Source organism: Strigops habroptila, chromosome 5 (assembly GCF_004027225.2).
Source record: "Strigops habroptila isolate Jane chromosome 5, bStrHab1.2.pri, whole genome shotgun sequence".
In the NCBI taxonomy this organism is placed as follows: domain Eukaryota; kingdom Metazoa; phylum Chordata; class Aves; order Psittaciformes; family Psittacidae; genus Strigops; species Strigops habroptila.
The window spans coordinates 19,875,334-19,900,273 of NC_044281.2; the positions used below are offsets into that span (position 1 = coordinate 19,875,334).

The window sequence follows — 24,940 nt, forward strand, 5'->3', positions numbered from 1 at the left end:
AATTACAAATCCATGTCTTCATATTTGGCAAATCATTCTACATAACTGCTACTACATCCACAGCAATAAATTAGTACCTAAATCTGTAATACTCTTCCGTATCTTTTGTGCATCAGAAAACACTCCATTTAACAGAAAGTTAATTACTTTGGGTATACTTATTCTTTAGGTCTCTCCTATTTTTCTTGACCAAATAGGTTTAAGCTTGGAGTTTAATTTGGTGTCTGAAACTTCAAGCTGGATATTGCTTTTGTGTTGTTCCATCATATATAAAAAAACCAACCAAAAAAACCCAAACCAAAACATCAAACAAGTACCTCAACCTTCATGTTGCTTCTGCAAAGGACTACTTATCTATAGATCCAAATGCTGCATTACCACAGTATTTGTCAAACATTTTCTCAACTGTTTCAAACCCACTTAAGAGAAACTTGGGGAAAAGACTATGAATTTTAAAGGCTCCAAATTTTGTGCCTGCTTAATATATAGCCCTTGCTGAGGTAGTCTTCATGCTTTCAAAGCATTCCTTAAACTTGCAACAGTTGCTTTGGTGGTACTTGGGATAGTCTGCCTTTTAAAATAATTCAAGTCAACAAGCAGTACAGGTTATACAGTTAAATGTTTCTCAGAGATATCCTTTTAAAATAAAGGTAACATTCCCAGATAAAATTCATCTATTATATGCGTACCAAAATTATGTACTATTCATTTTGCTTTCCACATGTGTTATGCCTTAAGTTAAATGAATTCGTCTACAAGCTTCAGTGAACAGAAGTTCCTACTCTTCCACATATGCCCTAGCTTCTCTGCATCCAGGTTATATCTCTAGAAAGGATTTTCTTCATTCACAATAATTCTATGAAGCATCCACCTAACCTAAAAGTAAACCAACTGTATTAATTTCCAGTTTTAAATGTATATTCTTAACTGAGGAAAAGAGAGAAAGAACAGCATCAAACTGGGTACCAAAACTCTTTGCTCATGAAAATAAAGCTAGACAGATGGAAGTAACAGCAGGAACACGGTCTGAACACTGCTCTAGTAATTACTAAATAAGTTACTGGCAAAATTCAGAACCATAGAGGAGACAAGACTACAGTAACAAAGGAGATCATCTTTGTAAAATACAGCTGCAGCATGACAAGAGAACAAATGGCTACAGCTCAGAGAAAATAACCAAACCTGAAATAATGCACTAACATGAAGAATTTTTTAAGATTATCAAGCACAGCGGAATAACTTGGGCATTATAACACATACTGATATGAAAGTCACCTGTGAAATACCAGGTATAATGCTAACGGATATCACACATTCCAACTTTTCTCATTAACTTTCAGGTTCTTCAGGGGAAGAATATTATCTAGTGGTCAGAAAATAAGCAAAAGGACTATAACAGTGACTCTAAATCGCCTTCAATTTAGCTATACATTCACATCTCCACACCTTCAAGACCACAATCTTTTTATGATTCCACATCTGGGAAATTGTCAAGAGGCAAATTTAATTTTAAAGTTTGCAAACGCATGAAGCTATAGGGGCCTACAATATGAGTTTCCTCAAGGCTTCATAAGAAAATGTATGTCTACAACATAATGTTACTAAGCTTGAGGAACACACAATCAGAGAGCACAGCACACCTATGAGGTGAAGATAAATTCAGTACACAACATGGTGTTCAATTCAAGATATGCGGCCTACACATATTGTTTCATATTGAATTTATCTGTGAATGGAAAGATTTATTGTATAGAAAAGTAATCATATTTTTTTCTTCTAAACAGTGAATTTAAATAGGAAATGACAATTTAATAAGCAATAATCACAGATTTCAAACAATTTAAAACTTGCTTGTTAGTTAAGGAACAATTATATTGCTTTTTTGTTAACATGACAGGTGAACTTCAACTGCATAGTGAATAACCTATGCACAAGATCACACCTGGGCACTGTTAAAATGATTAAAAAAAAAAGCTTAGGTTGGTATCTGCTGACTAAAGTATTCTCTCTATTTTAACGTAGAAATATGCACCTTGTAACCTTTGCTCAGGCCATTAAACTCTTGAATGTTTTCAGATTAAGACTGTATACAGTTATGTGTGCATAATCCACACTCTTACAAGACATAACTATAGTCTTTTTAAAAGAGGTTTCAAAGCAGTGTAAGTGTTTAGTCTTTCTCCAAAACAGCTACTCATATAAGCAGAGAAGTAACTGATAACTGCTTTAGTTACTGTGCTTTAATAAACTTCACCCCCAATGCACACTCAGTAAATTTTAAGCAAGTGAACTTAATTTGCTGAGAAAATATAAGTTACCAGTATCAATAGGCAAAACCTGCTCTTATTCACAGACTGTACATGAGAACAACAGAAATGCCATTTGGAAGTAGTGTGTCCCACCTTATCACCATATATCACCACTTTGAATTAGTTGAACAGAAATATTTATCTGACTCCTTAGAGCAGATAAAACTCAAACTGCACAAAAAAATTGGTCATAGATGTAGCAAGTACTGGAACTGAAAAAAAAAACAAACCCAAAACCCCAACCCTGTGGCTGTACTAAGATGGTGCTGTGTTTTGGCCAAATGAGAGAGATTGTGAGCGGTATAGTTGCGTTACAAGAATGACTACAAAGTGAAATAACGAGAAATAGTTTTGAGTAAGGGGTGGGGAAATTCAAATCAGAAGCAATGCAATGTTTGTAGACAGTATCTTTTATTAGACCAATTAGAATAGAGGGAAAAAGGAAATAGCCTATCATTCATACACACTCTCCTTTAGAAAAAGCTGGGAAGAGCCCAGAAGTTGGACTTTTCCAGTCTTCCACTGTCCTGAGACATTCACACATATGAGAAGATTACGAGACAGACTCATCTCACTTTTAACTTGGAAGTTTAAACAACTTCACATTAATGCTGGCAATTTCAAATTAGCAAGTGTAGTTGCATTTCAAATTTTAAAGGACTTGTGTAAAAGTTACTGTTCACAGATTCAACACTGTAACCTCATGTTATTATAATCAAGTAATTAACCTTGATTTCTTCTAAAGCTTAATTATTCAGAATCTGAGTATTAAGCAAAGGAATATGACAAGGAAAGTGACGTACCTAGATCCAACAGCGCCATCACCAGAGTCCTGGCTTCCAGCCTCACTTGGTGTACTCACAGATTTGGAAGACGGAGAGGTAGGAGGAGGGACTAAATAGTGAAACAGACAGGTATCCGCTGTTACTATTCGCAGAGGTTGCACAGCTTAGGATGTTTTCAAATTAATTTAACATGAAGTATTAAAAAAAAAAAAAAAAGGTGATGGCAAACAAAATATACATGGATGAAAATGAACAGTAGAAAGAGAGGGGAAAAGACAATGTTAACAATTCATGCTGGACTTTCATGCAGTTGTTTGGCATTTATGCACTTTGAGCATAAAAAAAGACATGGAGGGAAAGACAGTTAAGAGAAAATGAACTGAAAATATATTTTTAAGCTGAACTTCTGACAAATGATGGCATCAATTTTCAAAGGGCAATTTCCACCAAATCACGTTGCTTAAACATAAAAGAAAGATAGTTGTTAATACAGCTTTGACATCAGTTTTTCTTAAAAATTAGCCACTGAATGAATTTAATTGGTAATGTTGCTTCTAAATATATAATCAACAAAGTGTGGTACAAAAGAACTGGCTTTGTCACATAGCACACTGTTATTTTGTTCTAGTTTAAATCAAATCAACATAAATCCTGTGTATTACAACAAAGTTTCCAGTGTTAGGTTTTGGGGGATTTTCGTGTTTTCTTTCATTTTACTTGACAAAAAAAATAGTAGCGTTATATTGAAACTTTTTCCTAAAAGTCAGTTCATTTTCAGCATGTAGATGAAGACTGCAATTACCGTTTAAAAAGCAACATGCTTTTTGGTCCTGATACATAACAGTGAATGATATAATGCAATCTGATGCAAACACAAAGCTATTTTGTTATTTTTTTCAACTTTTCTTTTTAGAAATAGTGAAACTCCTTATTTAAGGAAACTGTTTATAGAACTCATTCACTCCTCAGCAACCCTTAAAATGAACCTTTAATCAGCTGAACACAAGTTCTGTATAAAAATTGGTATCCGCTCTGTTATGGGTCAGGCAAGGGAGAATTCTGAATTTAGATCTGCAATATTTCTAGAGAATTTCCAGAAATCACATGTACACTGCGAATTCTGAAGCACGTTTCCATCCCATCCCAAAACAGAGACATGACTCTGGTTGACAAAAAACTTTACCCTAAAAATTTACAAAATCACAATGAATTCTTTAATTTACTGAAAATTTATTCCTCCTACAGGAGAGACTTTTATGTAGAATTATACTTCATAAATTTAGGCTTACACATAGTTAGACTTTATACTTATATTTATATAAATATGGGTGTATATACGAATGTGTATATATATATTTTCTTCAATTCATCATCACCATTACCAAATAATTTATACTAAAGGAAATGCCCATAGGCCTTTATATTCCCACATTATTTTTGTGCATTATCAGAAACGATGACATTTTAATGTCATCCTCTCTTAATTCAAGTGACATTAGAAACATATCTTGTTACCATTTACAGAAGTCAGGCAGCACGGCCAGAAGAATCCAATAACTTAGTTTTGATGCTACAGTGCCCTCTCGTGGGGCAAACCGTTTCGAAGAAAAGCTTCCCATTAGTGGGGTGAAACCTATTTAAAGATCAAGTGTCTTGTGAAAAGACCAAGTAAAATTCCACCTACCCCAACGAAGGATGAAAAAGGATTTTGGTTCACTAACTTATGGCTTCTTATATAAGGAGTATGACAGATATCAAAAGCATACTTACATTGTTAAGGCCCCTTCTCCCATACAAGAGCTACCTCACTCCAGCAGTTAACAGGACAGGAATTGTGTTTGGAATTTTTAACACAAATTGCTATGAAGGAATCTAATCTCAAGCTATCCACCTACACCAACAACACGAGCTCAAGTTATCTGCACACCAAGCTGGTCAGCTTGGGTTAGCCTCAGTTCAGGCATACAATCACTGTACTATCATACTTGGCCAGTATCCAGTCAGCAGAACAAGCCCAAGCCTAGGCATCCTACTGTGACTACCGAGTAGGACATTTTAACTTGATTTAGGACCCATATTGGATCTGGGTATCTTGAAAGAAAACAGAATGAATTCCCTGCAAATCTATGTATGTTGAAATGTGTGGTTAAGTAGATGTTCAATGGAATTAAACACAATACTCGCAGTCTTACACGCCAGCACTTCAAAGAGCTTTTCATGTAAGTATGTTAAGTCTATGCAATGACTTGCTTTGAGGACTGACTATTCTGTGGTTTTTAGATTCTCCCTCACAGATTTAAAAAGCCACCACCAAAAATCATATTCATTTTTGCAAGAGTCTCATCAGCTGCCTGAGCACAACCTCACACAAGAAAGTGTTCAACTATCAGTCTGACAAACAAAATCTCTAGCGGGTAAGACCTGATGACTTAAAGTGCTGTACATTAGTCCTAATATAGCCCAAATGCAGTCTCTAAACTATGAGAACAGTTCAAACTACTAAAAATGACTGCAGTGGCTGTTAGAATGGGAGCAGCTATAATGCTTTTTATAACACATTCACTTTTGAAGACTTGAGGACTATGTAAAAGCAATTATGAAGATACAGTCACAGATATACCATATCTGTAACAAATTATCATTTTTATTTGCAAACTGAGTTCAAATAGACACTCATCATTGAGCCAAAATGAAAAATAAGTTTTAAGCCCCTTAGGTTTGAGAGCTAGAGGCAAAAAGTGGAATTGAATTATCATCCTCTTCACTTTCAACTTCTAGAAATATGTGGCTATGTAAGGAAAAAAGCAAAAACCCATCCAAGAGTGGCACAGCATCCAATAGGCTAACCCATCCAAGACTGGCACAGATATGAATCATAAAACTTAACTACCAAGGATGATATTTAGCCTTGCTATTAGTCCATCAAAGTCTGGTATTTGAGATCAGAAAAATTAGGGTGCAAAAGAGGCAGAAAGGAAATAAGCCAAGTGCGCACAAAAATATCATAATTAAAATTCAGTATTATGAAAAAGAGAAAGGAAAAAATACAGATGAATTACATGCAGGGAAAATAAAATATTAAAAAAAAAAAAAAAAAAAAAAGAGCAACAAATACGTGATGTTTCCACACTTTAACTAAAAGACTCCAAATAATCCACTAAGTGTAAAACACACATTTTACAGAATAGTAATGTGTACTGAAGCACATCACTAAACATTCATAACAGAGATCATGCAGGACAAAATCCAGAGATGTATACCCCAAAAAACAGTGGCAAGCGAATTTTCATGTTAGTTGTATAAATACCACAATCCTAACAAAACCAAACTACCAACAACCCCCCAAAACCACACTCAAAAAACCCAACCCCTGAAAAACTCCACTCATCTCAAATAAATATTAACATTCCTACCAACAGGAGACTCAGGTGTCAATCCCATGCTCTGAAGTAATGCTTCAGCTTCTCTTCTCTTCTTTTCAAGATCAGATTCTTCTTGTATAGGAAGAACTTCTTTCTTCTGATCAGTCTATAAATAATTCAATAATAAAGCACTTAACAGATATTAAAAACGGTTTCACTTCTTTTTCGAGACCTCATAGGGTATTTTTATACTGCTGAAATCCATCATCACACAGGTTAGATATTTGACTCTAATAATTCTGATGGTCCTTTCTGTAGGTAGAGTAAGCAACAGACAGGAATCATAAAATTTTGCAGCTTTGGAACTGTCTTTAAAAGGCATATATAACATGCAAAAGGTGTCTTCTCATTTGTCAAAATGACTGACCTTTGTAAGATCAAAAATACCTCTTTCGCACTAATGCCAAGCACTGTAAAATGAAAAGACTGAAAGAAAATGTATTATGTACCTGTGCGTAGAAGTATTTAAAAGACACAGTCACATTGTTCTGATTTTGAAATGACAATAACAGTGTCAAAGAAAACACTGTAGGGTTAGAATGACAGTAAAGAGACTCCCCTCTTTGGTCAAGGAAGTATTAGGACACTTGACTAGATAGAGCACATACTAAAGTGCACAGCAATCAGGAAAATATGTGTAAGACGTAAAAGTGATGATTGTGATACGCTTTTGCACCACATGTGGAATCTCAGAGGCAATACATTGTTTCAAGATCATCTGAACATAGCTTGAGATATTTGTCTCTCCTTTTTGTCTGAGTCATGTAGCTGGCAGCTGCCCAGTCTTCAGTCACGTGCTGAGGTAGAACATGTACAACATCATAACCAAAACACAAAGAAGTCTTGAAAAAGTACCCCAAATCCCCAAAACACTCCAGCAAAAGTTCTTTTACAAGGTATAATCTGCATTCAGGAGAAACATAGTAATAAATCACTGACTGTCACATACTTTAGCAGAGGGAAAGCCAGAAGATTGTTAACAAATCAAGTCCAACACAAGTGGCGTATACATCCTGAGCGTTGCTCTGATTTTAAAATTCAGACTAAAGACAAGTCAAAGAGCAGAAGAAATTAGCACATTGTTTATAGATTAATAATACTACTGGTCAGACAATTCCTATGGACATCCTTGGAACTGCACTTCAGAAATACGTTCTCTAACACCATTGCAACTCATTAAGCAGAGCTTTTGCGCAATACTTTACAGTGATAAATGATACCCCACATGCACACGTAGTTTTAGAAAATAAAAAGTTTATGCAAGTGTAGGATTAAAAAATAAATTTAAATCTAACTTGCCATATGGATAATTCTAAAGGAAACAGTAGGTGTTTGCTCTTACCAGAAAATGAAAGTGTTACGTTTGCATCAGCAACTGATCATCAAATAGATCATTACACCGATCATTCACTCCCTGAATAACATGTAGCAAACGATTTTTAAGTGAACCTACCCTTAAATTTCGGGCAAGTTAACAGTCAAATTTCAAAGAGAAAATTATTTCTTACTTCTTTCTTCTTTCTTTCCTCCTCCTTTCTTTTCTTCTCCTCTCTGATTTGAGCTAATCGTTGCTTCTTACGCTCCAACTCCGCCTTCAGTTCACTTTTGTCAGACATGGCTGGAACCCTGAACAACAGAAAGCATACCACCGTTTGGGTTTGGTTTGGGATTATTGTTGTTGGTTTTGTCTTAATTTGGTTGGTTGGGGTTTTTGGTTTGGTTTTTTTTTTTTTTGATTGGTTGGGTTTTTTTGTTTGTTTGTTTCATGTGGGTTTTTTCTGTTGTTGATTTAAGATTGCAGCTTTCCTTTAAAGAAGCTATCATTAAAGGAACTACACTAGCTTACCAAAACCAGAATTCCAAAATGTCTTAATAATAATAACCCCCCCCCCGCATTTCTATTTCCACATTTATGTCACTTAACACATTCTCAATACTAAAGGGATTGATCTAAACCAGACAGAACTATGATATGGTGAAAGCATCCATTCCTAAGCTAGTTCTGATGCTGTTTGAAGGAACTGCTTTGAGAGAAATGTTAGGCACTGAAGATGGGATTATCCAATCTTGCTATAGAATTCTGTACACATATAGACCCAACTATGAGACCAAAAATAGCAAGGAGAGTACCAACACAGCATCTGTCTTTTACTTTTCAATAGCTTAAATATTGACATGCTACAACTTAGGAGTATGTAAGCTATATATATCTTTCTATATACATCCTACATTTGTAGGATTCAAAATACAGATTTATTAAAATATTTAGTAGGATTACTATAAAACGCAAAGCAAAGTAAGTACAAGTGTGATGGTCAAAAAAACCCTGTAAAGTATGTGCATTACCAATTCTTCCCCAGCCTTTTTGTACACTGCTAAAAAACTGGTGGATCTTTTAAAAACACAAATTCTACAGAAAGTCTGGCACATAACCAACTTAATTAAATTTAGACAACAATAACAAAATGTGGAAAAAAATAGCCACTTTATTACAAATACAGGAAAAACTGTGTGAGTGGGTTGAGTGAATGAAAGCTTTATTTTACTGGTTTTAAGCAAATCCAAATCAGTAAAAAAAAAAATAAAAAATGCAGAAGTGGTTCTACAACAGACAAAGGATCTGTAAATGCTTTTACACTAATCTTGATAACAAAGATACCAGATCGAAATATAGCTTTTATAGTAATATAACGAGTCACTAATTCAAAATTAAGGATTTCTTAATAGCACATCTAAGCACAGAAAGGATGCAAAATGATGCAAGCCTCGTACATCTACTCCAATACACTTAGTAGTATGTCTATTGGAGTAAATCTACGTATGCCTCCATGTTGCTTGCAAGCATTTACGCACTAATAAAATATATAAACCCCTCTACTTTCGGCATTTTCAACTGGCATTCTAGTGTCGCTTTAGAGTGGCTCCAGGAAGACGCGCTGCCACCACACCACGGATTCCCGCCCCACCCGTCCTGCTAATGCCACCCGACGAAAGCAAAGCGGGACGAACCGAGCCATCCCGGAGGGAGAGGAGAGCACACCGCACCCCACCTTCAGATGACAGCAGCAGGAACCAGGTGCTGCCAAGCTCAAGTTCCACACCCAACCTCCTCACGGGAAGAGGCCGCACCGGAGAGAGAGCCTGGCAGCGCACTCCCGCCCTGACAGGACCCTACCTCACCCTAAAGCCCTGGGAAAAGCAGCAGCACCCCAAGAGCCCACCCATGCCCTCTCCCACTCGGAGGGCCGGGCGCCGGCGCGGGCCGCCCCGGCCCCACCCTGCTGCCGCGCCCCTCACTCGACAGGGCGAGGCTGAGCGACGGCGGGTCTCCTCCCCGCGGGAGGCAGCGGCGCCGAGCCGCCGCGGGACCCCTCGCACCTGCAGCGGGACCTCCTCCTGCTCCAAACACCCCCGGCCGCAGGTCCCGCTCCGCTTCCGCCGCTTCACAAAGGCGTCGGCAGCTGACAGGCGGCAGCCTACGGCGGGCGCCGAGGGTCAAACAAGCTCCGAACGCGTTGCGAGAAGCGCAGGAACTGCAGAAGGACACGGAGGCCTATACAGTACCGCGAGGCGCTCAGCGGGGAGCGAGCTGACAGGAATTATCACGGGGAACGACCGTCAAGCGACGCGGGGACGGGGCGCTTCCAGAGGCCGAGCTCCGAACCCCTCCCGCGGAGCGCCGATGAAGCGGCTCCGAGAACAACGACGCCCAACATGCAGCGCGCCCCGCCGGGCGGGCCTCGCCCGCAGCGCCCTACGGCGGGAGTGTGGCGCGGCCGCGCGTGGTGCGATGGGAGCTGTAGTCTTTAGGGGAACGACACGACGTACAGCGGCGGTGGCCGCCGGGTCCGGCCAGAAAGGGCCGCCGCGTGACAGGGCCAGAGCGAGCGCGGCGCACACGCATGCGCGCCTTGGTGCGGTTCTCTCGCGGCGGTGGCGCGAGGGCGGCGGAAGCGGTGGGGTCTCGCGGGTGGGCCGCGCGCCCGGGGCGGTGCTGAGGGGAGCGGGGCCGGCGTTGCGCGGCCGAGGTGCCCGCTTCGGTTTGGCTTCCCGTGAGGAGGCTGGCTGGATCGCATGGTTCTAATCGTAGGCTGGGCAGGCTGGTACCCATGGTCGCTCCAGTGGCCTGAGGATAAAATGTATAAAAGCCTGGTTTGATGCGAGCATCAGGCTAGGGACTAAATTACCCACGTTGAATCTGCTTGACGTGGATGCCAGCAAGTGGAGTTCAGTTATCAGGTTGATTCGGCGTTACACAGCAGCAGACGGCTTCGTTGTGTGCTGAACAGGGCAAAGCAGTGCCAAAACCACACTGCGCCACACGGGAGTGAAGTTACATGCTTCATCTTGATACAAGTACCAACTGGTAGTAAGGGACTTCACTGTTCCCCACTCATCCTGAATTAATGGGTATATTGCCACATATAATCTGTGGAAACATGAAGTTTTTCTACGTGTTTTCATAACTGCTGAGCTAGTGCTAGTGACTGCTGTCTCAATGAAGTGCTTGCTTCCTCGGGCTGCTGATCTTCCAAAACGATGCTTACTAAAGCAGAATTAATATGGACGATTCCTATGGTTCAAGTGCAGCATCTGTTCACAACACTGTATGAAATGAAGTTTTTGAGGTAATAACTATCAGCTCCAGAGAGGGTTAATTTTTCTGCTATTACAAGTTGAAATAGTTTATTTAAAGTCACTGGCTCTACAAACATTTATGTGTGGTGAGTGTATTTTCTGAACCCTAGCTGAGGAGCACTGGAAAAAGACATTTGCAGTCAGCCTCTGCCAGGCAGCAGTCCTGTTATGTATCATAGACTGAGCAGGTTGGTGGGTGCTTTGCTGGGATAGCTCCCAGGAGAATTTCAGTTGCTGCAGGAATCAGTGTTGATTACTTAGTCCTCTGTCATCTTCCATGTGAGACAGGGTTCACACTATACCTTATGAAAAATTAGAAAAACCATCTGTTGTCTAGATGGCTTCTGATCATTGAATAACCCCCATGCATTTCATAAGAGTATGGGTGTTACCATTCAGAGAAACTAAAGTGAAACTGTCAAAGAAAATTGTATAATGTGCAAGAGAAAGGGTTGCATTTGTCTTCAGAGGTAGAAATACGAAGATGACAGTAATGAACTTCCACAAACAGCTGTTTGTGAGTTTATTTGCCAGAATTTTCTAATATCACTTACAATAATGCGTGCACCTCAGAATAGGAATGTGTGTTTTATTTCTGTGTTTTACATACACTTCTTGTTTGGCCATAAAATAGCTATTTTGTATTTGAAGCTTTCCAGTAATATTTTTGAAGTTTACATTTAAAATTATGAATGTAGGAGCCAGATATTTCATGTTTGTAGTGAATTCGGCTGGTTTATTTTTGGTAATTGATCTTCAAGGCTGAAATGTATTTCTTGGTCCTGAACCAACATATATCTGCTGAAGGTCATGTTATTATTTTTACATTAGTCCTTCATTGTAGAACACAGAAACTGTAATAGCTAATTTCTGCAGCTCTGACACCCCATTTTTCTTTGTAAATGATAGCTATAGTTTTCAAATAGCTCTATCGGGGTCTGTTTAGCAGTGACACAAACACTGAGAGAATGCTAACTCTACCAAATACATTCGTGATTTTTTTAGCAGTCATTGATCTCACAAGTAATAGCGGTTTAAATAATGTGCTTCATTTTTTCACCAGCTGGAAGGCTCATGAGGTACATGATGGGAGGACAGGTTTCAGAAAGTATACTGGTTGTGGATGTTCACAAGTGAGTGTTTTCTTCTAGCCTCAGGTTCCTGGCAACAGTATCTTTCAGTGTAGTGAACCCCACTTTTATATTGTTCTCTAAGAACATGGAGAAGTCATACGGTGAGGTGGACTCTCTCTGTATCTAGGACTGGAAAAACAGCTTGTAGGGGATTTTATGCACCCATTCTATGCATTGGGCCTAGAATGAACGTGGCTTAGTTAAGATGTGAACACAAGATTTAACTGCGATTGTGTACCCATGTACACAGATGGGCAGGAATCCAGACTAAACAGAAGAAGATACCATTTGATTCAGAAGAGCCTCTCCTTTTGTCTTTTGGAAAACATTAGACTTACGTGCTGCCTGAATCAGAAGAAGGGTAGACAGCAAAGGCAAGTGGGCCCTCACCTTGCTTTGTCACCTCATTGTGCTGCTGGAGAACAGTGACTTACTCTGGAGCATGAGCCCAAGAGCTATGCTGGAGGTGGTAGTTTCCTTCTCAAGTAACTGCTGCTGCTGCGCTGTCCTCTCTGGCAGTATGCGAGGTGGAAAAGGCAGTTGGCCTATCTTTCTCCATTAAAGCTCCATTTTAATTTTCTTTCTTTTATCATATTTGAGGAAAATTAGAAGTCCATCTCAGGGGCTTGCTGTAACTGAAATAATCAGGAAGATCTCATACCATAATATAAAGATATAGGTTGTCTAGTATCATTTACTAGTCTGTGCTTTTCCCTTAGAAAATTTGCTGCTTTGCTAATACAGGTTTCTCTCTGTCTTTCTCCTCCCCCTTTCCTATTCCTTCTTGATGGGCATATACTTTTTTTCTGTTGTGTCAAAATAAGGTCATGATGAATGATGGGTCCTTTCCGAGATGAGAACACTTCTGCAATCTGGTAACCTTTGGCACAAAACACATGCACTAGTGAATGGTCCAGCACTTAGAGTGATTCACTACTAAGCATTATAGAAAATAGGTTTACCAGTTGGAAAATGCCAAGGCAAGTTCTTCTTCCTCCGTCTGTGGTCTGTGTATGGTATGATCATTTTTCTCTATTATGTGGTTAAGAGAGGGGATAATGTGAGCTTCTTAAGGGATCCTGTAATGCACCAAAACTTGCAATAGTTCTAATGGTTTTAAGAGAGAGCATGAAAACTGCCAAGAGATCGGCCAAAAGGAGCTATTTTCAGCTGTGTTGTATTTCTGGCTATATTCTACCCTCAGTTTGTGCACCTATCTCCCATTAACCTTTACGGAAGTTTTGTCTATTCATCAAAGGGAGAATATGTTTGAATATTTGATAACAGAGTTCCTTTTGTATGTTTTATGCAGTGTTACTAGCTGAAAAGATAATAGGATAAATAAGGGGAGAGGTGTTAACTTTTTTTCAGGGGCTTTTTTTAACTTTTCATTAGGAATTCAATGATCTTTCTGTATGTTAAGCAAAAGGAGTACCTCATATAACCTTAACGTGCACTCTAGACTAGAGTTAATATGAACAAAGACACACTAAAATACTAAGTTTTAGTAAAAATGAATGCACTTTTCATCCAGTGACATCGAATTATCTCATTCTAGAAATGCAAAATAATTACCCATATCATGTACATCATAATTATTTACAAATGTTGTAAGAGAGTTAAAAAGATGAAGTGACAAGATCGCTGAGATTAGAATTTAGGATTCCTAGCTTCCAGTTTTCCACTCTTACCAAAAAGTAATATTTATTCTTCTGCAGCTGTTAACTGTAACAGTTAACATCTCATTTTTTCACATTCTTTCAGGAATTAGTTGAGTCACTGACTGACAGCATCAGTCAGTACTATTCAATAAAGACTGGTGCCATGGAGTCATTTTACTGCTAACAGCAACATAAGTAGAGTTTGTTCCTTTTTTCGGTCTTTAGTAAGAAACTTGCTAATGTGTTAGAAGAAGGTCTGAAAAATTACATGGAATTAACCTATAGAGCAAACACATAAAGAGTAATTTTTAATATAAAAAATTTCCCAGAATATCTCCTGCTTTTTAGCTTAAATAAATCTTTGCTTTTAACATAAGTTGCAAGGCAGTAGATAGTTTGAAATGTATTTATTACTATCAGAATCCAAGCTCCTAGGCTGTATTTATAAAACACCTGATCAGAAAGGAGATGGCACAGTAAATCTCCTGTAACAATTACTGTAGCCATCTGGTTTATGCATTCTGCTGGAACATATCACAAGTGGCAGAGCAAATGCAGTAAGAAGGGACAAGATAACAGCGATGTATTCCATGTCCCAAACAAATCTATAGAGACTTGGTCCAAACTGGAAGTAGCCCTTCTCTGGCTGAATATTAACCAGACTATGATAGAACTTCATTCTCCTTGTCCTTCCATCCATAACAGTGGTGTTTAAGCCTTATATAATTTTGAATGTTTGAAAGGGGATTTCCTGTGGATCTTGCAAAAGTTTTTATGCAAGATAACTTCTATCTTGAAAATCTGGTTGGCTGTTAGTGAAGACTGTTACAGCTAAACTGTATTTGAATTTGATTCAGATTTTTGTTGCATTTCAAAAATGTTAAAATCAGTCACTGAGAATCTGCAAAACTTGTGTGCATTCCTATGGAAAAAAATGTTTTAAATTTAAACCACATATAATGCTCATAAACATTATTTGGATAACTAAACCCATCTACTTGCTGGTTTAGGGCTAATGTTAGTTTAATTTTGTATACTCCAAACACCCACATTTCCTTTGTTTTATTTATAGATTGGTTTCTTAGACAAACACATCATATTGTCTTAACCTGTCTGCAGGGTTTGCCTTTTTTTTATTTTTTTTAATCAGGATAAATTTGGTCTTTCTACTTTGCTTGAACAAAATTTGACCACATTAATACCCTGTTATTTAATCTATTTGACAAGTGTTTTGGATTATGTTTGCTTCTGAAATAGTCTGACCTTATAGAAGTAGGTTGTTTTTTAAAAAAACCCAACATTTTGAAAGAAATAATCTGTTTAGGTTTGAATAGTACATAATTCTCTGCCCTTGATTACGTTAGTGCATCTGTATTAAGACAGAAAAAGGAAAAACTGCAAAAGGCCTTCTGTAAGGCTTGTAAATGGAATCTAATGTGGGAACTTGTATAGACTTAAATAAGTGTACATCTTTTTCATGATGTATGATTTTAAGACTCAAGAAAGCCATAAAACAATGAAACACACGTTATATAATGTTAGAAATTTAAACAGCTACTTTCAGTTTTTTAAAGGCTGAGAGAAGTATACAATTTCCTGCAAATAAGGTATATTTTCCTGGTATGCATGTGTGTAAGTGGAGACTTTACTACTGTCAGATTTTTATTCAACAAATGCTTTTAACCATAGGTGTCATCACCACGGTCTTGATGGTTGCCAGTGTTCAGTTTTCTGTGGAGTGAAATCTGCCACTTCCATCAGGAAAAGTTTTATAAAATAGGAGCCTGTTTGTCTCAGAGAAAGCAGTTTGTAGCTCTGTTTTGTTAGATCTCTTCTACCTGGGTATTTTTAATAGGAGAGTAGACAGTTATTATATGTTAAAGTACAACGATTCCGCTAAAGCCGGGTGGACTTGATCTCTGGATGTGCTTTCCAAGTCTGTGTTCCTATGGTGCTGTGAGTACAAGAAGGAAAAAAACCCTGATGTAATTGTGAAACAGCAATCTGGAATCTTATGAGCTTTAGTAGTTTACAATCAAACTCTGCTTCTCTGAAAAAAATAAACAATTAAAAAAAATTCTTCAATTACATTATTCCTGCAAAAAAGTATTTTAATAAAATTTAAATTTCATTTCATGATAATAAAATATTAAATATATATTTATAGCTGGGGCCTTGCATTTATTTTACAGGAAATAGAATATGTTCAGATATTGGAAAAACGCATAATTTGGCAGGTTTTGTTCTGTACTAGGTATACAAAGTAGGGTCTAGCCTGTTTAATTTTTAATAGTGATACAACAACTATTAAATGACATTATTTCTGTTAGTATTGTATATGCTAGTAATGCTAGCAAGCTCCAGCACACATTTACAGATATGTATGTAGGAGCAAAATGTACTTACGGATGGTTTTAAAGTCAATGGCAGAATGTGATATTTAAGCAATACTCTCATTTATCAGCACAATTGGTTTTTATTTCACTATAATTATAAAGTATTACGTCTTTTCTTGTTATTTATTACCTTGAATTCTGTAGTTCAGACTGTAATTCAGCAGTGAGGAAAAAATCCATTATAGATGCTTGCTTAATTCATTGTGTATGTCCACAGACAGCTACTGACCAACTGTTGTGACATATTTACAACAGACAGAGTTCACGATTAAGTAAAAAGTACAGATCCGCTAGATTTTATAGTTTTATGTTTATCATTATTATTTTTTATTGATAAATCAAGAATTTTGTAGAATTTCTTTTTCTGAGATAGAGAAGCTTGTGGGTAGTGCATAGAACAATTAAAAGGGAGCATTTTCCCAGCTTTTGTCCTTGCTCTGGACTTGTGGGGGAAAGTGAGTTGGGTCATGCCTTTTTCACCTTGATACCAAAGGAGGAAAAGTGGTGTTTTGCCACCAGTAGTTTTTGCCACTGGTTGCAAGGTCATCGACATATCTTAATTTTCTTGGTGTCAGTTTTTTAGCATGTCAAATTAACCACTTCTATTTCAACAGCTATTTCAATAATTCTTACAGCCAAAGCTATGTGAATTGAGATTTCAAAGGAAGCTTTTTGAATGGAAGGCACCATATATAATTTTGAGTGTTACTAAAATCATATCTGCATGGCGTAGATCATAACTTTTTTACTAACAAAGAAATCAACAACTGAATCATACCTTCATGATTTCTGAGCTTTTCCTCATCTCATAAGTTGGCAGTTACCCACCCTCATGACACAGGTATAAAGTAAGTGTGACAAATATTATCCAGAGTTTTACAGCAGTTAACTCAAAATCAGTCACAGATATTCAAGTGACGGTAAAAATTGCCTTTGCAACTCCCTAGTTCCATGATCAGTTCAAAACAACATTCTAGTTCTCTTAAATTTCAAATAATATTTAGAAGTAAACATTTTAAATGACTGCAAATTCTGAATTTGAAAACTTAAAAGATGACCCCTATAGTGTGGAAATTACTGTGGGCCATTGTTTGAACTTCTGAAACGTACTAAAGCAAATTTCATATTTATTTCCATTGAGAAGGCATATTACTTTTCATAGAAAAGGATCAAAAGCTTCAGAGTGGATATGGTATATTAACAATAGGAGATGGGACAGTGAGGGTAGAAGAACTGATGGGACACATACGGTTCAAGGAATTCGACACTTTTCATTTATGCTGGAAAAAAATGTAGATTATGTCACCCTTGCTTCCTAGTGCAAAGTTATCAGACAGACATCACTAAGTGATATCTCTGACATTAAAATGACTGGAATGTTATTTCCATCTATTTCTTTTCTTTTGGAAATCTTAGAATATCTTATTGCAAATGAAACAAAAATCCGCATATAATGGTGTAAGAAACAAAGATCTGCTTGTAGTCTCCATGCTGGATTATTGCCATTCTATCTCAATGCTAATTGAAATCCAGGATGATGTATCAAAGCTGTTATGAGACACTTACAAATACCTTTCTGCCCCACTGGAAATGTAATCTTTCTATTGAACATTTTATCCTGGTAAATTCCATCTGCCATAGGAATAGGCATTTTGCATTTGAATCAAGACGGTCACTGCTTTGGATCAGATGATATGGTGTACACTCCCCTTGCCTTTAGATGAAATTGATCCTATACTGTGTTGAACATAAGACTATGAATTTTTTACACCTAATTATCGTTTCATCTAGATGAGTTTGGAATGCTAACACTACCACCACTTTTTGATCTTTGCCTATATCAGTGTGACAGTTCTCTTAACAAACAGTTATTCCTTAGATAATAATACATTTTAAATATTCAGTTGCATTTCTTTTCTAAATAGAATAAGATCACAGTGTTTCATATCTTAATAATGTATTTGATAATTTTGTAGAAATTAATATTTAATAACATTTTTCTCACTTTTGCAGCAGTAAAGCAATAGTTCTATGTATAATTCCTCAAACTTGATGGAGTAAACCTATTTGTTTCTAAATACCTAGAAACTAAACTATGTATTCAAAATTTCGGTTGTTTTACTCATAAATAATCCCATTGACTTCAGTGAAGAGAGGCACCATAAAACAGAATGGAAGTTGCAGTGTGTTCACTTATCTTCAGCGTTAAAACTTTCCATCACCTTTCTTTGCAAATGTGGGGTGTTATTTTTTTTGTGATACAAGGTAAATTATACCAAGTGTCTGTATAAAATCAGTATTTTTTTCCTCTTTTGTTTGACATGAATATATGCTCTCAGCATTTTCACTTCACGTCAAGTGTGTAGATTATTTATGAAAGAAAAAAAATAGGAAGAAATCTCTGGCTATGGAAGGGATAATGTGAAAGGCATAAATAGCAGCTACTCTCTGCAGATATGAACCTGTTCTTATTTAAATCGATGGAAATTTTACTGCTGATGGCAGTCAATGCAGGATCAAGTCCTCGACTCTCTCTGAAAATCAATTAGATGCATTCTTTATAGGCTTTCATGCCTTTGAAAATCTGTCTCTAAATTACTGTTGGAAACCAATCAATTAGATATTGGAGTTCATTTTATGAAAATAAATTCCACAATGTTGTGTAAAATGAAAGGAAATGCTTTAATTTACTGCTTTTGATTTATTCAAAAAGATTAAGCTATATCTGTGTTTGTCAGATCACCTTGTTTTATTTGCTGAAACATGTACGACTCAACAGAATGCTGATGTGACTCTGTGTATTTGAATTGTTTCTGCACTGAAGAATAGTGCTGGTACTAGGAAGCTGAGAGATGAGATATTGCTATGTCAGGCATTGGACTGAAATACATTTTAAATAGACTTTTTATATGGTACTGTAGCAATTGAAAATTCTGATTCAGTGTCTGCTAAGAAAACGTTAGAAATCCTTTTAGAAGTTTCTTAACCAATACTAAATTTGTCAGTAATAGTGGGTAACCCAATTTATATAATCATTAAGGAAAAATAAACAATTTTAAATATAAAAACTGTAGCTTATTCCGATTCGGATTTATTTTGAATCTTCTGTTGTTCACAGGAAATTCAGTGGTGGCTGAAGAGTACATGGCACAAGGTGGCAGGTGCTACAGCATAAGGTTTGCATAAAGCTAGTTTTCTGTTTTCCCATTTTCGTATGCTGTCTTTTAGGCTCAATAATCTGTTTCCTTGAAGTGCGTTATTGTTAAATGCTTATTGACCATGAGATCATATAATGTCATGTTATATATTATACTATACTGTGCTGTGCTTGCCTAGTGAACAGCATATTATTTTTAAATCTTAACTAGTTATATAGCTTTTATAGATTTTAAATTATGGTAACATCTATGTTATGTAATTAAGATACTTTTTAATTGAGATATTACAATATATTTATGATTCTATATATTACAATTGTGTAATGTAGGTAATGTATTAATATGTGCATATAGTATACAAGTTACCTTATGCATAATTCATGCAATAAAGATTTTTAGGTTATTATTAGTTTTATTTAATAAATTCAGGTAGTGAGTCAAATCAAAAGGTGCTTTATTTACCTTATAACTTTAACAGAGGAGACAAACTTCATGAGGAGTTTCAAAACAAAATGTTTTTTAAACTGGTGTTTGAGGAGTTATTATATATTACTTATTTATAATTAGGAGAGGAATAAATAACAAATTTGAATGCAAATTAGAAACCCTAGTAATTGATAAATATTTAATAAACCAAATTGTATCTGTATATATTTGAAAGCCTTATCCTCAAAAACTACTGAATACATTCTCTTCAAACTAAAGATGGTAAAAATGTGTCTATTAGTCTGAGAACAAACATGAAAGTGTTGGCCTAGAGGTAATTGTTTTGAGAAGTTATTTTAAGCTAATGAAAATAAGGTCATAGAATAAAGGTGCCATTTCAACCATATGAAGTGTAATAAAATCGGTTAATGCAGGAGCGCATCCTGGCAGGAATAAATAAGCATTGCAAGGCCTGATATGGCCAGTACGGAATACAGAAGTCTATCCAATTGAGTAAACATCAAATGAAGGATTATCCCTACTTGTGAGGAATCCATTCCAGCAAGAAATTGAACCATGGCCTACCGCATCTGAAATTTGTAGGACTCCCTAGAGAGCTAAGGGGGAATCTGCAGATTCTGTCATCGGTACACCAAAGAAAAAAAGAAAGACACCTCTCAGAATACTGATCAGACCTTGGTGTTCTGAGTTTTTAAAAGTACAGCTAGGTTCTCTTCACTGTTGCTTTGGATTTGAATGCAAGAAAGAAGTTCTCATTTTCTAAATGTTCTAAAATAAGAACAAAAATATTGTGATATCCTGAAATGGCTTAAAAGGTTAATATAAGGTTCTAAAATGCTACCAAAGGCACAAGCTTGCAATAGTAACAGGTACAACAGGAAAAGAGAAAGGATAAGCATTTGAAGAGAAATACTTTATTCCATATTTAGCTAGAAGTGGAAAGAGACTGTCCAAAGCAAACAACAGAAAGACAACCAGATGTGTGAAAGTAGGCATCAGGATACTGGGAAAGCATGGAGGAAGAAATTTCTGAGGCTGTAGAATAAAGATGTTAGGTATAAATCCGAACTGATTGTATACTGAAGGAACTGCCAAAATGGTGGTGCTAGAATATATTGATGCAGGAACATCCTACATATATTGCTTATGTCTTAACTTCCAGAACAGAATGCTAGACCACTCCAGAGCAAAGAAATTATTAATGGATAATGAGTCGATGAGAGAAAAGATTTTTATGTAACTTTGTTAATAATACAATATAGAAAATAGAACTGCTGAACAAGACAAATTGGATACTCTTAACAAGATCATTAACTGTTAGAGACAATGTCAACAAATATATAATGATTTTGTACTTGAAGCCTTGAGTGTAGTAATTTAAAACATACGTATTTTAACAGTTGCCAGTAAGAGAGGAGATAAGTGAGTATAAAGTAATGAAATTATTATTTCTCTTGAAGTGACACTGACTTTTGGTGACCAAGGGATATTACTTTGCAGTTTAATTTTGTAGCTAAAACGAACACCAAGAACGATAATGACTTCAACAGTCAGTTGTGGATGTTCAGCAGTTCAAAAAAAAAGTCATAAGACATCTCAAGTAGACACATAAATGGACACATGCAAAGTCAACAGTCCCCTTCAAAACTGGTCAAACAGCACATGTGTCTTTTACTCGGATACCTGCTTTGTTTGGAAAAGGATCATGTAATGAGATGCTGTCTCTGGACTCGAGAGGTTATGTGATTTGTAGAATCGGTACTACAAAAGACTTTACAATGATATCAGATGTTTTTAATTTTGCGGTTTGTATTTCCCCTGCCACACATTCAGATAGCAGGCACACTATAGTGTGTTACACTTCTCATATAATCAGAAAACCTGTGATCTTCATTTTTATTGTTTTAGAAACACAGTGTTGCAGTTCTTTCTTAAACACTGATCCCTGACTGACTTTGCTAATATAAAAGCAGTTTTACCCAAGTCATCTTTTCCTTATCTTTTATTTGTAAGCCTTGTTTGCACTAAAAAATGGTTTTAACTGAATTAAAACTTAATTCAGTTTTAATTGAACAAGTGCAGTTCCCTTTTACAGAATCCCCCGTGTTACTTTAAGATACATGATTTTAACTTAGGATATCGTTTACATTAATATTTCTTTCATAGGCTCTCCTGGCTTAAGTAGGTCTCACTGTGAACAGCCATTCTGACTCACATTCATAGAATCACAGAATGGTGAGGGACCTTAAAGATCATCTGGTTCCAGCCCCCTGCCATGGACAGGGACATCTTCCACTAGACCAGGTTGCTCAAAGCCCCATCCGACCTGGTCTTGGAACACTTCAGTGATGGGGCAGCCACAGCTTCTCTGGGCAACCTGTTCCAGTATCTCACAACCCTCATAGCTGAGAATTGTTCCTTATATGTACCTATATCTACCCTCTTTCAGTCATTTTCCCTTGTCCTATCACTACATGTACTTGTAAAAAGTCTCTCCCCAGCTTTCTTGTAGGCCCCCTTTAGGTACTGGAAGGCTGCTGGCAGGTCTCCCCAGAGCTTTCTCTTCTCCAGGCTGAACAATCCCAGCTCTCTCATCCTGTCTTCGTAGGAGAGGTGCTCCAGCCCTCTGATCATCTTTGTGGCCTCCTCTGGATTTGCTCCAACAGGTCCACATCCTTCTTACCTTGGGGGCCCCAGAGCTGAACGCAGTATTCCAAGTGGGGTCTCACCAGAGCAGAGGGGGAAAATCCCTTCCCTCAACCTGCTGGTCATGCTGCTTTCAATGTAGCCAAGGATATGGTTGGCTTTCTGGGCTGCAAGTGCACATTGCTGGGTCATGTTGAGCTTCTTGTCAACCAACACTCCCAAGTCTTTCTCCTCAGGGATGCTCTCAATCATTTTCCACCCAACGTGTATTTTTGCTTTGGATTGCCCCAATCCACACACCTTGTGGAAGTTCATGAGGTTCACATGCACCCATCTCTCAAGCCTGTCCAGGTCCCTCTGGGTGGCATCCCTTCCCTTCAGTGTGTTGGCTGCACCACACATCTTGGTGTTGTCAGCAAACTTGCTGAGGGTGCACTCAATCCCACTGTCTGTGTCACCCACAAAGATGTTGAACAGCACTGGTACCAATACCAACCTGTGATGAACACCACTTGTCACTGGGCTCCACTTGGACCGTGAGCCGTTGACCTCAACTCTTTGAGTGTGACCATGCAGCCAATTCCCTATCCAGCAAGTGGTCTATCTGTCAAATCTATGTCTCTCCAGTTTAGAGACAAGGATGTCATGTGGGACAATGTCAAATGCTTTGCACAAGACCAGGTAGATGACATCTTCCCATATCCACTAATGCTGTAACCCCATTGTAGATATTTCTCTATTAATTGGGCTGGTTGGTTGTGTGATCATGTGAAGAACTCAATCAGTATTCTAATACAGTTCACCACAACCCTCCTGACACTTACATTACCATGATGGAGGAAGAAGATATGAGTCTGAAACAAGAGGCAGGAGGTCATGGAAGTTCTGTCCATGTGCTTATTCTTATCCTTACTGTAAGATAGAATATGTTAGTTTCATCAACTTTCACCAACGTTTCATTAAGTGAACCCGTAGAGAATAGGAATGCACACAACTAGCGCTATTCTGTTAATTCTGCAAGCCTTTGGAGTTTTATTTTTTTTCAATCCTGTGTCCAGCTGCATAAAGATAGCGGGTTAAGGCTTATAATACACGAAACTGTTCTGAAGAATCAAGATGCTTTAGCACAATATCCCAGCAACCAGAACTGTGCAGAAGAGTCCGGTTAAGATATAGTTAAATATTTTTGCCAACCTTTAATGAACACCGTTGTAAAATTTGCAACAGCTAAGAAACATAAACATATATTCAAATCAATGAAAACTAATTAGATAAGCTCTCTGACAGCATATTTGGTGTGATTTGATTATATATCCACAAACGAAGCTTCATGTTTATGAAAGCTAGATTTCCAGTAACACAGTAATGAGTTGTAGCACATTTTTGCCAGTGCTTTTTGACCTAGTGAAACGTAAAAGATTTTTCATTTTGTTTATTCTGTAATAAATGGCTGCATGTGTGTGATAACACTGTAATAAACAACATTTGACTGCTGGAATGTTAATGAAAAATCTCATCCAGAAAGTGTGTTTATTTCAAGCAAAGCCGAAGTATTCATAATTTCATCTTTAGGGTGATATGCAGACACTTTTACTGTAGAAATGCGGGCCTAATCCCCTTAGACCTTCCATCATAGAACTCAGTTGAAGTCAATACTTCAGACCTTATCTGCTGTACTTAGTGAAAAGCTTTCTTCTTACCGTGTTTGTATTACTGACACAAAGAGGGGCCCTAGTCAGGAACAAGGAATTTGCTGTACAGTGGGCTCTACAAATAAGAGGGAAAAAAGATGGTCTTCACTGATCGGTCCTATAATGCAAGTATAAAACAGGTTGAACAGAGGTAGAAAGTATAGTATAAAAAAAATTGAGACGATATTGGCTAGTACGATAGAGATTTCAATGACTGAAGTACTGCCAAGGTTTAGTAAGTGTCATGGAACAAAAAATTTTAAGGGAATTGCTCTGGAGAGCGGGCAAAACTGGATTCCAACAGCTTAGACAACAGCTGAAGCAACCGATGATAAGTCTATTTGTAAAGCAACACTTAAATCATGGCAAAATTTATATGTTCTGTGTGGGTTTTTTACTACAAATAGAATACAAGGATGAATTCTCTTAAACTGGCAGAAGCTAACCCATTCTTAAATATACACTAAAACACCTGAAGGGCCGTTGTACAGAGTAGCACTTGGGTATATGGCTTTTAGCATATCTCAACATGCAGTAATTTTCCAGTATAGGTACTTCTTTGAATAAGCATTATTTGGATTTTATTAACTTCTAAGGCATCAAAAATTAATTCCTGCCTTCCATTTAGAAGCACTGTCAGTTCCATCAGTGCAA

At 37.3% G+C, this 24,940-nt stretch overlaps 1 protein-coding gene across 11 annotated transcripts in view; it reads right to left on the reverse strand.

Moving 5' to 3' along the window:
- The window catches only part of DYNC1I2 (dynein cytoplasmic 1 intermediate chain 2), a 30,205-nt gene extending 19,432 nt beyond the window's left edge, over nucleotides 1-10,773 (reverse strand). For 2 of the 11 annotated variants that reach the window (XM_030487531.1, XM_030487529.1), the window contains exons 1-4: nucleotides 9,895-10,773; nucleotides 8,025-8,142; nucleotides 6,508-6,622; nucleotides 3,113-3,203 (exon numbers count right to left, since the gene is read on the reverse strand). In XM_030487531.1, coding sequence (XP_030343391.1) covers nucleotides 3,113-3,203; nucleotides 6,508-6,622; nucleotides 8,025-8,132 — 314 coding nt within the window. In that variant the 5' untranslated portion in view covers nucleotides 8,133-8,142; nucleotides 9,895-10,773. Of the gene's footprint in view, nucleotides 1-3,112; nucleotides 3,258-6,507; nucleotides 6,623-8,024; nucleotides 8,143-9,525; nucleotides 9,768-9,894 lie in introns of those variants that run through there. The other 9 variants (XM_030487534.1, XM_030487532.1, XM_030487530.1 and 6 more) reach the window with 6 other exon arrangements.
- Between the last annotated feature and the right edge of the window lie 14,167 nt (nucleotides 10,774-24,940).